The sequence below is a fragment of the Pholcus phalangioides genome, unplaced genomic scaffold (genome assembly GCF_987345545.1).
Source record: "Pholcus phalangioides strain wild (caught in Gottingen) unplaced genomic scaffold, Ppha-v1.0 ptg000011l_1, whole genome shotgun sequence".
NCBI lineage: Eukaryota > Metazoa > Arthropoda > Arachnida > Araneae > Pholcidae > Pholcus > Pholcus phalangioides.
In genome coordinates this window covers 46,662,501-46,681,550 of record NW_028301604.1, presented here as the reverse complement: position 1 = coordinate 46,681,550, position 19,050 = coordinate 46,662,501, and the positions used below count along the sequence as shown (strand labels likewise).

Here is a 19,050-nt window from a genome sequence, read left to right as displayed (position 1 = left end):
CCGAGATTGTGGATTATCTTTCAGGGAAATCGGTAGTCGTGTTGGACGAAACCAAACAACTGTAATGCGGATATGGGATCGTTGGATGCAGGAGGGTACGACGGACCGACGTGTTCGATCGCATCCACCTCAGTGCACCACTTCACGTGATGACAGGCGTATTGTGCGTATGGCAGTGACGGATCGCTCAGCCACATCACGAACCATAGCACAGCACATTCAGTCTGTACCGCATCATCCAGTGTCTGCGCGTACCATTCGACGCCGTTTACAGCAGAGTGGTCTGTCCGCAAGACGTCCATTGCTTCGTCTACCCTTGACGCAGAACCACAGACGTCTCCGCCGCCAATGGTGCGATGAAAGAAGGATGTGGACGGCACAATGGAATGAAATTGTCTTTACTGACGAGTCACGCTTCTGTCTGCAACACCAAGATGGTCGGATTCGAGTCTGGAGACACCGTGGAGAGAGGATGCTGAACAGCTGCGTTATGCACCGCCACACTGGTCCTGCACCGGGTATTATGGTATGGGGCGGTATTGGATATCACTCTCGCACTCCTCTAGTACGCATTGCCGGTACTTTAAAAAGCCAGCGCTACATCTCCGAGGTGTTGGAGCCAGTTGTCCTTCCTTACCTTCAGGGCTTGCCCACAGCCATATTTCAACAGGATAATGCGCGACCACGCGTGGCACGCATTGTCCAAAGGTTCTTTTTAAATACCAAAAACACTATTATACAAGTGTGAGAATAATTTGTTGAGTTGTATACAACTCTCAAACGTTTGTAAAGAAAACAGGGGAGGGAGGGAGGGGTGGGTGCTGTCTGTCAACTGAGGGGATATTCTGGAGAAAGCTACACCTCTCTCTTTTAGACTTGGTCTTTAATGGTCACAAACCAACACTGTCAATTTTTTTTTACCATGACTTGTGATTGCATGGAAAAACAAGTCAATGCCTTTGAAAAGGGGCTAATAGTCAAGGGGTGAATATGATTCAAGATGAAAAAAAATCGAGGCTTCAAAAATCTAGAGAAATTCTCTAATTGATATTTTGTGCGGAAAATTTATGAATAATTATTTTTATCAAAGGGATGTGTAAAATTTGATCAGTATAGTGGAATTAATGCTATGGAAAAGGTAAGATATATACTGTATATATAAACTGAAGAGCCAAAAAAACTGGTCAGGCATGCGTATGCAAATAAAGAGATATGGAACCAATCAGAGTACGGCGCTGCGGTCAGCAACGCCTATATAACACAACAAGTGTCTGGCATAGTTGTTAGATCGGTTACTGCTGCTACAATGGCAGGTTATCGAGATTTAAGTGAGTTTGAACGTGGTGTTATAGTCGGCGCACGAGAGATGGGACATAGCATCTCCGAGGTAGCGATGAAATTTGGATTTTCACGAGTGTACCGTGAATATCGGGAATCCGGTAAAAAATTAAATCTACGACATCGCTGCGGCCGGAAAAAGATCATGCAAGAACGGGACGACTGACGAGAATCATTAAACGTGACAGACGTGCAACCCTTCCGCAAATTGCTGCAGATTTCAATGCTGGGCCATCAACAAGTGTCAGCGTGCGAATCATTCAACGAAACATCATCGATATGGGCTTTCGGAGCCGAAGGCCCACTCGTGTACCCTTGATGACTGCACGACACAAAGCTTTACGCCTCGCCTGGGCCCGACAACACCGACATTGGACTGTTGAGGACTGGAAACACGTTGCCTGGTCTGACGAGTCTCGGTTCCAATTGCTTCGAGCTGATGGACGTGTACGGGTATGGAGACAACCTCATGAATCCATGGACCCTACATGTCAACAGGGGACTGTTCAAGCTGGTGGAGGCTCTGTGATGGTATGGGGCGTGTGCAGTTGGCGTGATATGGGACCCCTGATACGTCTAGATACGACTCTGACAGGTACGCAAGCATCCTGTCTGAACACCTGCACCCTTTGATGTCCATTGTGCATTCCGACGGACTTGGACAATTTCAGCAGGACAATGCGACATCCCACACGTCCAGAATTGCTACAAAGTGGCTCCAGGAACACTCTTCTGACTTTAGACACTTCCGCTGGCCACCAAAATCCCCAGACATGAAGATTGTTGAACATATCTGGGATGCCTTGCAACGTGCTGTTCAGAAGAGATCTCCACCCCCTCTTACTCCTACGGATTTATGGACAGCCCTGCAGGATTCATGGTGTCAATTACCTCCAGCACTACTTCAGACATTAGTCGAGTCCATGCCACGTCGTGTTACGGCACTTCTGCGGGCTCGCGGGAGGCCCTACACGATATTAGGCAGGTGAACCAGTTTTTTTGGCCAGTGTATTTCTTTGCTCAGTCTGAATTTCTGTATCATGTAGGTCTGGGCACCATGTCCCAAAAGAGGAATTTTACAGGGGAGAGTAGTTTAAAGAATTTTTTTTAGTACAGTAATGTCTCTCTATGGAGCTCGTTAATTTTAATATATATCTGTTATTTATTGAAAAGGGATTTACTGCCCCCATACCTTTGTGTAGTGTGACGAAAGCACTGCAAATTAATAGCGTTATCTCAAACGGGCATAGTGCCTTTTACCTCCGGCATACAGATTTAGAATATTCAAAATGAGAAAAATTAAAAAAAAGTTAAAATGTCATTTGATAACTGTAGGAAAATTAGAGAAAATTCTCTCCCAAAGAAATTTTAAATTACTAACCTTGAAAAACAATTAAAATCAATAGAAGTTGATTTAGGTATCCGACTACGTTTAAAACCTCATTTTGAAAGAGAAAATTTTTTATTTTTTCATTTTTATGAAAGCTCTATTTTTTGTGATTTTAAACTAGGCCTAGTTTTTTTTTCAGAAGACGCTTAGAACCGAAGTTACGTCCATTTTAGAGTTGCGTTTTTGCATCAAGTAATATGTGAATGAAAGTGTTAAAGGTGTTTTATCAAGAATGCAATTAAAATTTCTGACATTTTACTTGAGTTTGAAATATGATTTCTAAAAATTTATTGACTGTATCGTTACCAAATTTTAATATCATATTTTGATATTTATTACCAAGGGTCATAAACCAAAATCTAAGGTGTATTAAATGTATTCGTCTAATTGCAGTGTTCTACATACACGATAATTTAAGTGACATTTCAAAAAAATGCCCACGTAACTGTACATCAATTGAGTGAAATTACACTTTTACCAAAATTTGGGATTCGAGTCGGAGTGAAAACGTCATGTAGTTGATGTTACGTGGTGCATAAATGTAATATTACACTATAAAAAATTATAGAGAATAATTGAGCCAAAAATGGGCGTCGTATAAATGAGAACGTTTTATAAATTATAGTCGTATAAACGGGGTTCCACTGTAAATAAGTGACTTCCCGAATTATCAGAAAATACGATTTCCCGTTCCCGATGGCTCCAAAATGTCGGAAATTCGGAAACCCTATTTCGGACTGAAGAGTTACGGTCCAGAAGGATTATTTCCATACATTCCGTCCACATCTGACATCTTCAGTGGAGACGACAGCGTATTTGAGAAATCTCGGGTGTCCAGATAATACGAATTAGAAAATTTGTGTCACGTAGACAGTAAGAGACGTCCAGACCAGTAAGAGATTTCGTTGATACCGATCAACGGAATGTATGCTGGCTTCACTCTTGACAAAGTGTAATTGCTAATATATAAAACTCTCCCGTCTCCAATGAGGATGGCCACCGCAGGTGTAGACGAAGAATATAGGAATAACTTCTGTAGACAAGGCTGTTTATACAAGGATGATGTCACTCTTTTCAACTTATTTGAATAGCTAGCTGATGTGAAGATGAATTCAGGAAAGAAAGAAAATTGAGTTTTCCCGCAAAGGCAGTTAAATTTTCTTTCTTTCCTGAATTCATCTTCGCTGTTGAAACCTTCGTATGGCTCTTTGATATGGAATCTTCTAACTTTGACAAAGACAGTGAAAGCCAACAATCTTTTAAGATAAATGTACATCACAATACATATAAAGAAATTTCAGGATAATTAAATATATTAAATATAATCTTACGCATCATCAGATAGGCAGCGTTTTTAAGTAAACGCCAAGGACGGTTTCTGAAGGGATTATCTATTTCCAAACGCACACGACCATCTCGCAAGTTGAACTCTTTTATTGTGAACTTTTCGTTAATCCATTCTTTAGGTAAAATAATTTCTGATATTTCCAGTACATTTTTTTTCGAGCTGATCTTCCTCCATTCCGTTATTGCCTGAAATATTCGAAAAGATAGGAATGCGCAAATGTGTTCGAAATTTTTCCAAGTAAGAAGCAAATTTGTGCTGCATTTGCAGCATTAGCAAGCCTCATGATAGTGAAATGAAATTTGTCAACTTGTTATCAACACGTTACGAAATTCATTCGTACGTGTTTAAAAATAATTGTTAATTTTTTTTACGTAAAAACTCTTTTCTAACTTACCTTAGACTTTACTTGGCTAATAAAGTGAGATAATAACTGAAAATTCTCGTTAGAATGAGCATTATCTAGAATATCATCCACCATTTCCATCATTTTTTCGAAATAGTGCCTGAACTTCTCTATAGCTTCTGCTTTGATGTCATGATATTTCTTTATCCAATATTGGTATAAAGGCGTCTTTTTCAGTTCCAAAACGTGGGATTTTGTCATCTCGAAAATCTTCAACGCATAATTCCAAACATCTTGAGTGTATACAGGGAACCAATAAAAAACTGAAAATAATATGATTTGTATCAGTTTTTTTTAGCTTTTTAGTGTACTTGTTAATTTCCAATTTTAAACGTGTATGAGTGTGCAAATATCGATAATTCCATAATAAGTTTTAATAAGCCATAATCTCGTTATAAATCAGTAAACAGAGAAAAATCAAAAATGATTTGAGCGTCGATAAGTGTTTTTTGCTTCGCCTCCATTTGAGAGGGAAAATCCAAAGATTCACTATCATAACAGATTTTTCAGATCAGCTTATTAAACAGCACTACGTATTAAAAATGGATTTTCTTCGGGATTTCGGTAGTGTCGGGATTCTAACCTGGGGGTGCACCAACTTCTAATGCTTATGAAAAATAATCCGAGAGATTATTTTTACATGCACAGTTCATGACAATTTATGGAGAAAAGGAAAATTTTGAACCAGCGCCGTGTGTACTGAGAAATACATTGACTGAGGCGAACCACCCACTGAGATTCGGATGATGGTATTTTACACTTGCGATGCCGTTGCGTTTGTGAAAAATTCATTTCTTTTCATAATTACGATACACAATAACATTAAATACTATCATTTCATTATACGAACTGTAGTTTCCTTGCGAAAGAAATGGGCGATTGAGAGAGTGAGATGGTTTTTTTAGCATCCCAATACATCAAGAAAAGAGACTTTTGATGGATATTATGCCGAGGTGAACCCGGAAAGATAAGTCTTCTGGTCTCCACCGGAAATCTAACCCAGTTCCTCTTGCGATCTGGATAAGTATACTATCATATACACCAGCTGAGACGCTAGCTTGCTTTCCTTATTTCACGTACTGTGGCGAGAGGCGCTGGAGTAGAGGCTTACGTAGTAGCCTCTCTTAACTTCAGCAAATGACCGCTCTCAATGTGCACGGATGGCAAGAGGACCTGGATTCGATTCCCGTTGGAGACCAGGTGACTTTTCTGCCAAAATTCACTTCGACATAATATCCAGAAAAAGTCTGTTTTAAACGGGCGATTGACAGTTTTTTTTCGCTCGCCGGAAAAAGTTTTTGCAAAAAAGTGCAAAATTTTAAAAAATATGAATGAGATGAGATATGAGGTTAAATTCTCGAAACGGTTGGCCTCAATTAATCACAATCGGTGATTGACTAATAAAATTTCGATCCAGTAAACAAGAACTTCAACTGACTACTGAGAAAATTGCTTTATATATTGGGATAATTAAAGCCGGGAGGGTGAGTGAACACAATTCTAATTATAACGCAGTAATTCAGGAAACAATCTACGTTTACGTAATTTAGCTAAATTGTTATGCTGAGGAATTATCGCGAATAATGAAATTTATGATGAAATCTTTATCTTTGATTATAAAATAATTTTTAAAAAATCCACTCGTTACACGCAAGTGTTTCATTCCGGACTGAACTTTTCGTGCGCGGAGATGAAAAACAAACTAAATAAAGTGGCCAGTCGATCCGGTCGATACTTAAATAACTGATTTTTATCCAGTCGCGGTACTTATGTATAACAACAGCGAATGCAAGCGCGTAGCCAACATATCCGCCATCACCGAGCACTGTGACGTCAACATTATCGCTTAAAGAGCCCGTTCGTATCTTTAGTCGCTATAGGTCATCACCACCTAGAGATAGAAGGCCTCTGCAGTGTTTGCCATAAACGTCATTCAGACTACCTAGCAAGTTTGAAACATTTTGAAACACAGCATCCTATTTCGTTTCTTCTTATTTTGGCGTAGAATATACCTGATTGACTCACAAATACCGCGTAGTGATTGGATGTGGGGCATAGAAATCGCCAATTCTGAGCCCGATCATTTCTTTTCCTCGCAACGAGCGCATTTTTTTTGAAAAAAATATATAAATGCAAAACAATGCTTTTCTAGTGTAAAATACTTGACTGCATATTTCCACCGATAGATGACAGGACAATTTTCGGAATGTGTGGGAAAAATTTAGTCAAAAGGAAATTTTCGAGGGAAATTTTGCTTGACAAGGTTACCATCACTGTGCGTGTGTGCTCAAAGTGGATAGAGCATTTTGTTCTGAAATTTGGCGAGTCATTTTGGTTTTTTTTACATTGAAATGAGATAACTTATTATTATTGATTTCTTTCGCTACCGAAGGATTCGCCTGTTTTCGTGTTTCCTTTTCTAATCAGTAGGAAATTGGTACAGATGCATTGGCACTCGCAAGGAAAGGGAAAGTTGCCCCCCCCCCCGAGTACTGAGATTATGGTATTATGAATACACGTTTTATCAGATTGACGGACTAGCAAAAATAGTTGTAATAACTTACAAGGGTGGTTATATTTAGCTATTGATTGTTTTTATTAAGCCAACATTATACCACTAATTAACTACAAGTAGCATTTGGAAAGACAAACAATATTTTAAAATGTGGATAAAATTAAGGGGGTTGGTGGACGCAAATTTTCCAAAAAACACATTTTCCATTTTTTCAATTTTTATATACTATGAAATTTCTGCGTCTAAAAATATTTTTTAAATATTTTAATATAAACTGTGGCAGGCATTTAACATTACACATGCTAATGTTTTTCTCACTAAAATGCTTTTTTCTCAAAAATAAGTTTTTTTTTAGATAAGGAACATTTTTTCGAACACCACCCCTTCAAATGTCTTGAAACTTTGCGTGTCTCTCAACACTATTGTGTTAAAGACTTTATACGTATACTCGAATTATTCCTTATAAGCATTCGAAACTAGCTCATGTTTCCTCTGAGATACCTGCTCGTGAAATCTCGAAAAAAGCTCACGCTAATACAAAATCATTATATACTGCATTGCCATGATACCATCTTCACTATATTGTAATACCAAGTAGACAGAGCGAATAGGTCCATGCAGATAATAAAAAAATTAGGGAACGGTGCTCTGACAGTCATTTATGAAGGCTTTTAATCTATACAGGGTGATTCAGAAAAGATGGGAAAAACTCTTTAAGATAGTACACACAAATACAAACAATTGTCATCAAAGAATGCATGGTCTAACACGAAACGAAAACGCGCTAGCGCGTTTCGAAACGGCCGCTCCGCAAAGGTTAAAACCAGGATTGGCAAGGTTTTGGACAGTACGGTAAAAACCCTCCTGTCCAAAACTGTCCTAAACTGTCCAAAACCTCCTATTTATAACTATAAGTGAAAAACTTTGTAATTTGATAAAGAGGTAACTTCTATAATCAATTAAACTTTATATTATATAAATTATATTATATTATTAATTACATTAAATATAATAAAATTTTGAAATTCAAAACAGTATATGCAAAGGGTTGGAGAGAGAAACGAAGAGTGTAAATTATTTTTCATTTTATGAATTTTTTGTCACTTTCTGAATGTGTTTTTTTTATTTGAAAACAATACAGGGTGTTTCAAAAAGTTAGACCAAATATTAAAGAGGTAGTAGAATACCCATTTCAGTACAAGAATTTTAATCAAGAGCCATGATTTTTTGCTGTGAGGTCAGAAATTAAACTGGCTAGAGGTGTGCAACAAGCACCCATTTGCAGGGCTCCCACTCGTCCTACTTTTCAGTAAAATGTCCTACTTGCTCGGTTTCGTCCTACTTTTTACCACAAATCCTATCAATAAAATTTATGTAATTGATTTTAATTGAGCAGGGAATCCTTGATATATTGCCAAATATTACAAATGTTGGAGATTACAATTAATGATTCTGCCAAAGCAGAAATTGTATCGCTTTAAAGGTTATTTGGGGACGGGGTGTATGTGGACCATTTGATTTATTAGTTTTTCATTTGCTTAGTTTGAGGGTTCAATAAGTACAGTAGTCATTAAAACTTCTGCTGGTTCAAAAAAAAATAATTTTGTATTTATTACTCTTCATGGTCTTGGACAGTAACTAGCATTCATCATTCAAAATTATGGTGCAAATAGGTGAAACAACAGTTTGCATTACAAAGCAGTTGGATACATAGGCCTATTCTAAGTTTGGTGATTCTGATGCTACCCAATAGCATTCAGTTGTCTTCTGTATTTTTAAGGCATGAATAGGCATAAACAATATTTACCAGAGTTGGCAAGATTTTGGATAGTACGATAAAATATAAAATCGTACTGTCCAAAACTGTCCTAATCTGTCCAAAACCTCATATTTATAACTAAGTGAAAAACTTTGCGATTTGATGAAGAGGTAACTTCTATAATCAAATAATAAACTTTATATTATATAAATTATATTATAATATTAAAATTACATTAAATATAAAATTTTGAAATTCAAAAAAGTATGTGCAAAGGGTTATATGAATGATATCAGGTTATCAAACAATTGAAACTGAACTGTCTTGAGGTTAGATATTATATTTATGAAAGCATGAAAGATACAAGAATGGGATAAAAAGTTGTTGCATGGAAATCAGAAAAAAACAATAGATATGACTACAGAATGAAATTAAAGTTACGTAATAATCGAGCACTAATAATCAAGCGCAGCTGCACCTTTTAACATTCGATATAACACATAACTAATTTAGCTGCCCTATCTGTGCTAAAATGATTTCTAAGATAACAAAATTTGAAAATATTCTTTCAATTGATGCATAACTTGGGCGACATGAAAATACAAAAAACAATGTGTTAAAGACAGTCTTTTGATAAGCCTTCTTCCAGTGTTTTTCATATTGAATGATAGAATTGTACTTGTATGAATTGTACAATTGTATTGTATTGATAGTATTCAATGATAGAATTGTAATAGCTTGAATTTATTCGATAAAATATTAGCTCCTAGCCTCATAACCGCAGCAATTTAACAAAAACTTTGGGTGTTGAAGTCTTTTATCATCATATAGGCGTAATCAGTGTTTGTGAAATTGTGTTTTGTTAGTCATGAGTAGGTGCTACATAGTTGCCTCATTTTCTTCAGATATATTTTCCTTTATTTATAATTAGTTTTTAAAAATTGAGAATGTAAAATAGAAAGATCTATATATTTAAAATTTTAAAAAAAAGTTTGAAAAGTCAAAACAGAACAATTTGCATCAAATGAACACTACACCATTGATATATATCCACATCATTATATTGCTATCGAATAAAAAATAATATTTATATTGAGTTTCACAATAACGCAATGATTATAATTGTGACTATGCGTATTTGGTGCCTTCAATATAATATTTTTTAAAGAAAAGTGTTTAGAGAGATTCGGCAGGGTTTTGGGCAATCACTGTCCTAAATACAGTACCTGCTTCATAATCATACATGAAAAATAAGATGTGAAGTAGAAATAACATTTATAACTGACTAAAAAACTGAAAACAGTGTTTATTTAAAGTTATATATGTGATATTAATTTACTATCAGATTTCCAACTTAAAACCATCTATTTGGTGAAAGTTTACTTAGGAAAAAAAAACAAATGACACCTTTTTGAAATATTTTTGATTTAGTTTTATTTTCTGCTAGAATTTTTGGTAATATGTTAGTATCATGAAAAAAAACAAAAAAACCAAAAGGTTTCCACATAACATTTTGAAACTTGGAGGTTTTAGACAGTTTCAGACACTTTTGGACAGTTTTAGACAGTTTTGGACAGTTTATCCCGCGTGTCCTGTCCAAAACCCCAACCCTGGTTAAAACGGCATTCCTGTTGAAATTTATCGCGGGAAGAAAGAACACCATGCATGCAAATGTAACCTGGGAAAGAGAAGAAACCGTATACAAATCTGCGTCACAGTGAATAAAACGCTCGGACACTAGTCTTGAGAAGTTATTCCAGCGTGCAACCGTTCTAACAGTTGTGACGTACGGGATAATGGCGCACTTTAATAATACTGAAAAACCAGCATGCATTTTATTCACGGAGCAGCAAATGGGAGTACCACAGAGGCAGCACGAATGTACTGAGAACGTTTTCCCCCACAGTCGGTTGCCTAATCGGAAAACATTTGCGCGCTTGCATCGGCATCTGCGCGGAACGGGACCTTTTTTTGCTTCCCGGTTTTATGCAGGCCGTACGTCACAATGAATAAAACGCTCGGACGCTAGTCTTGAGAAGTTATTCCAGCGTGCAACCGTTCTAACAGTTGTAACGTACGGGATAATGGCGCACTTTAATAATAATGAAAAATCAGCATGCATTTTATTTACGGAGCTGCAAATGGGAGTACCACAGAGGCAGCACGAATGTACTGAGAACGTTTTCCCCACAGTCGGTTGCCCAATCGGAAAACATTTGCGCGCTTGCATCGACATCTGCGCGGAACGGGACCTTATTTTGCTTCCAGGTTTTATGCAGGCCGTACAAGGACTGCCAGAACGGATGCATATGGTTTCTTCTTCTTCCTCGGTGGCTTACATTTGCATGCATGGTGTTCTTTTTCTCTTGATAAATTTTAACAGGAATCCTGTTTTAACGTTTGCGGAGCGGCCGTTTCATGTTAGATCATGCATTCTTTGATAACAATTGTTTGTATTGGTGTGTACTATAACCTCTTAAAGTTTTCCCCATATTTTCTGAATCACCCTGTGTATATATATAATGGCATGTCCTGATTCATTGATTCATCATCGCCGAGCCGAAACCACTGAAGTTATGAATATAAAATTTGGTCATTTGTTCATTTCATAAAGTGAAGACCCACTAAGAAATGGTTTTTCGAAATTCGACCTCTAAGGGGGGTCATGATGGGGTTATACAGAGAAATCACGCGCCAAGCCAAAACCGCTGGAGCAACATTTATGAAATTTGATCAGTAGTTTTATTTCATGACGCAAAGACTCACTAAGCGTAGCCGGTTAATTCGTCGCACTCAACTTGTCGCGCTCAACTCGTCGTGTCTCAATTTGTCGCGGTAAAAATTCGTCGCAGTGCCAATTCGTCGCGGTACAAGTTTGTCGCAGTGTCAATTCATCGCGGTACAAATTTGTCGCAGCTCCAATTCGTAGCTCTACAAGTTTGCCTCCATGTCAATTCGTCGTGACGTCAATTTATATGTTGCAGCGCAGAATCAATTCGTCGAACCGTCCATTCTTCACTGTACATGTTCCACGCGAGCTTGTATGTAGGTTTTTTTTTTGTCTTACACGTGAAATAAAAAACATGAACAAAAGTGTACACGCAGTCAACTGAAAATAATTATTTTTTGTCAATGCGGGAAGGTCATCAAAATTAAAATTACAATATCAATTACATTTAACTGCATATAAAAATTTAATTATATTTGAAAATTCAGTTATAAAAATTTGAAATGTTAAATAACTGATTTTTGCTGTGATAAAACTTCAATATCATGTGAAAAATTTTTGGTTTGTATGATATTCCCCAAATTACAGTGAGCCAATCTTTAACGGCAAATTTCTATCTGCCCCATGGGCTCGAGAGTTTCTCCCCCTCCCTCCGAAAGTCACCAACATTTACCATTACAGTATCTCCATAAGAACCTGAAATATTTAATTAATTAATAATTCAATTAAATTTAATATTTAATTTTCACCGTATAAGCCGCACTTCCCGATTTTGTTGGGATTCCTATTTGTCAAAGCGAAGGGAGTTGGGCGCAGATCAAGAGTAGAAATGTACAGTGCTTATGAATGACGATTCGATGAAGCTTACATAATGCCCACAGGATCAGCACCGACACACAAAGGTCATATAATCACCAATAAGAAAGACGACTATGGGTCAGTCGCATAGATATAATATAACCATTAATCTTATGTCGATGGTCAGTCGCATATCTTTGGCTGGCTTGTTTGAATATTTTCACATAGTTTTCATTAGCGTCCAAGGTTTTGGTACAAGGTTGGTGTGCTTGGTCTACATTTTTCTGTTGGCAAAAACATGGAATATTGCAAAACCGAACGTGGAAATGATATGTTGATTTGCGTGTGTGTTTAAAAGTTTTTTCCCCATAATTCATGTTCCGAAATTAGAAAAACCTTTAATGCAATTGAATGAATTAGCCTAGTATAATTAATTTTCTTTATTTGAGTTTTTTCTGTATCATAAAATAGCCGACATGAAGGAAACATTGAGGAGGGGGGGGGACTGAAAATCGCCATTCATTCCGTATATAAGGGACTCAAACCCGTACTCACGAGGCGAAATGGTGCATTGCATTAAAATTCATGAGTTATTGGAGTAGGGGGGGGGGAGGCTCAAATGGCATCAGCTCCCAGTTTCTGGCGCTTATGGTCGGAGTGTTTCAATATTATTTCGTTGTGATAAAACAAAGTGAGTTGAAATGTACTCATTGCAAAAAATAATTTGAAAATAAAACTTTTTCTCGCTGCAAGAAATGGAAATCGCCTACAGAAAGCGGGAAGCGCAGCCTATACGATGGAATCTAAATTTTCAAAATGTACTTGATCCCAATTTATTATCTTGGTGTGCTCCCCAACGCCCCTCACTGCGAGAAATGGAAATCTCGACAAAAAGTGGGAAATGCGGCTTATACGGTGGAAATTAAATTTATAAAAAATTTATTTGATCTCAATTTATTATTTGGGTGAGCTCCTCAACGCCCCTCACTGCGAGAAATGGAAATCCCGACAGAAATGCAGCTTATAAGGTGAAAATTAAATTTTAAAAATTTATTGGATCCCAATTTATTATTTTGGTGTACGTTCCAATGTCCCTCGATCACTTTCATGAATACTTTCCTTCATTTGTTAAAAATTAAAACAAAGATGGGAATGGGGAACATTTCCAATAAATGAGAAAAAAAAATTAGTTCCATTTTTTACGCCTAAAGCAACTACACCATTTATAAGATCACAACAAACATATGAATTTTAAAGCAATTCAAATTTGTCGCGAAGAATTACATCACGACGAAATGAGTCTGCGACAAATTTGTACCGCGACGAAATGAGCCTGCGACCAATTTGTACCGCGACGGGTTTGTAGCACGACGAATTGACGCTGCGACAAATTGAACGCGACGAATTGTCCTGCGACAAGTTGAGCGCGACGAATTGACCTAGACCCCACACTAAGCATGGGTTTCCCAAAATTCGACCCCTAAAGGGGTTCAAAGGTTATATAGAGAAATAATGCCGAGCAATATTTATGATATTTGGTCAGTAGTTTTATTTTATGACGTAAAGACTCACTAAGCAAGAGTTTTTTCCGAAATTCGACCCCTAAGATGGTCATAAGGGGGTTCAAAGGTTATACAGAGAAATCATGCCGAGCCGAAACCACTGAAGTTATCTATATTTATGGAACCTATTATATTAGTTATTATATTTATTTTTGCCTGCTCCCCTCCCACGACAAAATGGCTGCCGGCACTTTTCTCGAATGGCCAAAATCGTTGCGTGTGAAAGGGGCCTAAATCTGGGGAGGGAGGCATGTTGATAGAAAAAATGGCTACAGGAAAACAGTTAGGGTGACGCCATTCAGCTTCAATGACTTTCAGGAATGGAATTATTGAAAATACCAGTGCAACACACCTCCCCCTACAGAGTTTCTATCTTTCTAACGGAAAGCGCTATAATTAGGGGAAAGAAATTCAGAATTTGATACAGAATTATTTAACCAAAATTCAGTGACTAAGAAAGTGGAGCAAGCAAAATGGATTCGAAGGAAATTATTTTAAATGTATTATTTAAGCTTCTAACGTTGTGGTTCCTAAATTAAAAATATTGTTTATTTTAGAGGATTTGGAAGGCGGGAAAGACGTTAATGGGTATGGGCCTCTTACTGGGTATGGTAGTGGCATCTTACTCGGTGCGCCAAAAACAACAAAAAGCTTTCGATAGTTTGTGGGCACCCGAACTAGCATTTTCCCTATTGATAAGTCCCCTACAGAGCGACTCTATTGATGTGTTCGTGCCGCTTAAGTGCTCTGGAACTGTGTCATGCATCACTCAAGTGATCCGTAACTATGCCGTGGATCACTTAATTAATCTGGGATTGGGAATGTTCCGCAGGTAACTTGAGTGATGTAGAAACGCACTGTGTGGGGGTCGCTTAAGTGCTCTAAAACTGTGAGACGTGTCACTCAAGATTTCTTTTAATGTGCCACGGTTCGCTTAAATTCTCTGGAATTGTGCCACGGGTCACTTAAGCGATCTGTAAAAAAATGTGCAGCTTCGTTCATTTTTGAAAAATTAGGTTTGAGGTTGCAGGCCACATTTGGTTTACCATATATGGCTTAGACGGTGGGTCACAATGAATTTCATAAAAATAAATTTTCAGTTCTTAGCCTTCAAATAGCATTGAAATTAACAGAAATTGGTTATAATAGCATATAAAGGTATTTTATTTCGAAATTTTAATTTTTTTTAAATATTTTTGCATTAAAGAAGTAAATTTTTGATCGTCTGGGGGAGACACGATCCCCCTTATCTCCCCGCTTTCCACGTACATCTCTGATCCCACCAATATACTTTAGGAGGTAAGCTGCAGAGCTGACGAAATTTTCTTGACAAGGAGGAAAGGGGTCAGACTTTTGCTGACACGAGAGTTGGGGTGTCAAAAAGGGCTAAAAATTTGCTGATGTAATACTTGAAAGGGCCCCAAAGTAGAAAGCAATTATCTCCGTGCGGGATTTTTCGTAGTCCAATCCTCCCTACGAATGAATCCGTGTGAAAGGAACGTAATAAAGCAGAAAGCAATTATCTGCCGTACGGACGAATCCGTAGCGTGTGAAAGGAGCGAGCAATTGTCTCCTGCTGAGGATTTTTCGTATATCAGATCGCCCGCACGGACGAATCCGTAGCATGTGAAAGGAGCGTACTTATACGAAAATCACAAGCAGAGCATAAGTGGAATAAAAAGGTTAATATTTATATTTCACATGTTAAATTTTCGGTTAAAAATGTTAGATATATCGCATATGGATATTTTACTCGAAACTATGAGTAAATTTTGACTTGGAGAAAAAAATTTTTTTTGTAAAACTTTTGTTCGCAAAAAAAACAATAAATACTCCTACCAACCTTCATTTATTCGACGATCGCTGGAAACACGCAATTCTCTCATTTTTTGAACCACTGCTGTTTGAAGAAGCTGGTGCGTTTCTCTCAAACCGTGTCTCTTGTAGGTTCTCATGACATTGTAGCAAAGTGTTCCTCTCACACATTGTTTGATGATGTAGTTTCTTCCCTCCTCAATCCAGTTTTCTAATTGGATCATCCACTTCTCAGGCAGATGTTTGTGTAAATATCTACGTACCCTTTCGAGGTAGATAGGAAACTTTTCGTTTACAAATTGTTCTATGTACATACATGTTTCTTCGTAGGATCTGGAAGAAAGGGAGCTGAGTCACTCTATAAATTAATAAAAAGGCATACAAAGTTCAAGAATTTCGAGAGTTTTTTTTTACGAGATTTTTATTTCGAGAACAAAAAACATCAAAATGAACGGTTTTTAAAATATCTCATTCACACTGAATGATTTTTTTCTGCTTGAAAATATTAATTTTCAAAATTTCATCTAACGTTATTGTAGCATTGGTCATAACTTGAAATACCAGACAAATACTCACGTTATATTCCTTACGGAACTTCTAACGTGAAAGGTATCTGTTGGAAAAGCAGCAACACCCTCCCTAGCCCCTAGCCCATTAATCTATCCACTCCACCTGATCAAACATGAGAACACTTTTTCAAAGTATATGGGGGGGGGGGCAAAATGAAAATATATAGTAAACACAAAAAATAATGTAAAAATTGAGCATCTGTGGAAGCACAATGCACGTCACAGTTCAAGAAAAAAAGGGGAACAACAGAAATGCAAATATGGAAAACACACAAGAAATGCAAATATGGAAAACACACAAGAAATGCAAAAATTTAACATCTGCGGTAAGCACAATGCACGTCACAGTCCGCGAAAAAAAAAAGCGTGAACACATTTTTACAATTTCAGCGTAGTCATTAAATTTGGGGTGTTGATGCTGATCTGGTCATCGATCTAGTAACCATGGTGAAGACAGGGAGGGGTCTTCACTACTTTCATCAGATTCGAAGAGATCTTCAGTTTTGCTGTGCAATAACGACAGATTTTCTTCTAAAAAGTTAATAAGCTTGATGATGTGTCAGCCACCCAGTTTTTGGTTTCTATTACTTGATGTTTCCAGAAGTGGAAATTTTTTATATTAATCGGGGGCTGATGGTAGGATGCAGTGCTAGGGTAAGACGAAATATAGTGAGGGAATGTGTACCGATTTTCCCCACAAGCAGATAATTTATTTTTAGATATTTTAAATCTCTAGGTAATACGGAACAGGGCCATGCTCGCTATATAGGATTGTCCTTTCTCTAATCCATGGTTGGTTGAAGATTTTGGTCTTATTTATGATTTGGAACACTTTTCTGCCTCGTTGATCATCAATCCATCTAGACTGCCAAGTTTCTTTCGCTACACAAAGTATCTTATGTTTGACATGAGCCCAAGGAAGAGGAACATCAGAGTTCATATTTTCTGATGAAGTAGCTGTTTTAGCAAGTGCGTCTGCTAATTCATTCCCTTGATTTCCTACATGGGCTCTGGTGCATGAGATGAAAGTGTTGGGCTTGTCAATTAGATTTGCCGTACAAGTTTGGTGAGAGAAAAATTATTTCTAAGTGCGAGAATACTAGAAAGACTTGTCTGATATATATAATCTGAATAGGTTCGTTCTGATGCAGTATATGGAGAATGGCCCGATGAATAGCATACAATTCTTCCTGGAAAACAGTTGGAATCTTGGAGCCTTTGTAACCATTCGTATATGATAACGTTGTTGTGAAAGACGATAAAAGCCGAAGCAGCTCCATTAGAGGTTTTCGAGCTATCCGTATATATTTTGATGGCAGTTGGAATGTCGTTTTCTTCAGTGATGAGCTGATTATCTTGAAGATCTATGGCTGGATGATGAGGCCATGAGGCTATTTTTTCTTCATATGTAAATGCTAGTAGACTGAAATCGTAACATATGACATTGTGTCTTAATAGGAGTCGTCTTCTTTTCGATATAACTTCTATTTGAAGGTCTGAAGGCAAATTTCCAGTAGAAATCTGTAACGCATTAGTTGCCATAGTACTATATGCACCCGTTACAAAAAGTAAGTATTACGTTATGTGATGTGAAAATCCCATTTAAAAGAGATTAATTATTTTGATATGCCATGGGTACTGTAGGAAAATGGGTTGTAATTATTATAATATTCACATGTCACAAATTTCCCCAAAAAACATATGTGCCCCACACACTTAGAAACACTACACATATCGTCTTTGCATGCTTTTAATAGATTTTTCTCTAATTTTCAAAATACTGTTTCTGGCACGTTCTAACTTTCACGTATAGTAATTGTTGGGAATAGTACCAATTTACGTATGTAATCCCCCTGGTCACCTCCAGGTGGCGTAAATTTTCCGTTCCATGACTCTTTTCGCTTGTGTCTTCTTTTCCCTTACATGGATCAGTACGTTCTGATCGTTCGACGCCGACGAATGTCTCGCTTGTATATTAAGTAAATAAAATCGTCTTTTTCACGCCGCTTTGCTCTCCCATAATGTAAACTATTTCGGCCCCGACAGTAATAATAATAAACGCCATCTTATAGCCGAATATCATTAGGCCGAACACATACTGGGGAGTCGAACAAAGAAAGCGATTTCAAAAGAGAAAATACGTCGAGATGAACATCGATGTCCCCCCTCACATACTGACGTGGCGGAGGAGAGTGAAAATGGCCGCAGCGGTTCTGAAGGGTAAGAAGAAAAGCCTTTGAGCGGGAAACGTGACATCTCGCCAACTAGTAACCCTACCAGCCTGTTCATGCCAAATCAATCAGTTTGGCAATATTGGAGGATTCCAATAAACCAGCGGTTCTCAACCGGTGCTCCGTGTGAACTCCCAGAGGCTCGAGGAAAATAAAAAACCCAGTAAATTTGAAAAAAATAATTAATATTTTGTGAATAATAAAAATAAGTTTTTTTTTAGAGAAACTTTGATGAATAAATAAAAAATAGGCGTCCGGGGCTCCGCCATAGAAATTACGTACCGGAAAGGGCTCCGTGGGTCAAAAAAGATTGAGAACCGCTGCAATAAACCCGTTAATCCTCAAAAGAGTACAAGTCCTGATATATGTTTTTAATGACTTATTGTATCAAACCGTTGTTTCGAATATTATTGCATAGTATGTATAAAGATTGATATATAATTATAATTCAATCAAGATATGCACACTGAATAAAAATACTTGCCTATAATCCGCAGAAGCTAATTTCGATACTTTCTAAAAAATATATCACCGTTAATGAGATGAAGCGAGAAGTTATCCATACACCTCGATGACGCAACCGTAATTTTTTTA

The 19,050-nt window shown here is 37.4% G+C and overlaps 1 protein-coding gene across 1 annotated transcript in view; it reads right to left on the bottom strand.

The window, feature by feature from the left end:
- Positions 1–19,050, bottom strand: part of LOC149080485 (uncharacterized) — a 137,165-nt gene that overhangs the window by 1,179 nt on the left and 116,936 nt on the right. Inside the window, exons 26-28 of the mRNA XM_089239586.1 lie at positions 15,685–15,989; positions 4,471–4,742; positions 4,060–4,261 (exon numbers count right to left, since the gene is read on the bottom strand). Coding sequence (XP_089095712.1) covers positions 4,060–4,261; positions 4,471–4,742; positions 15,685–15,989 — 779 coding nt within the window. The remainder of the gene's footprint in view (positions 1–4,059; positions 4,262–4,470; positions 4,743–15,684; positions 15,990–19,050) is intronic.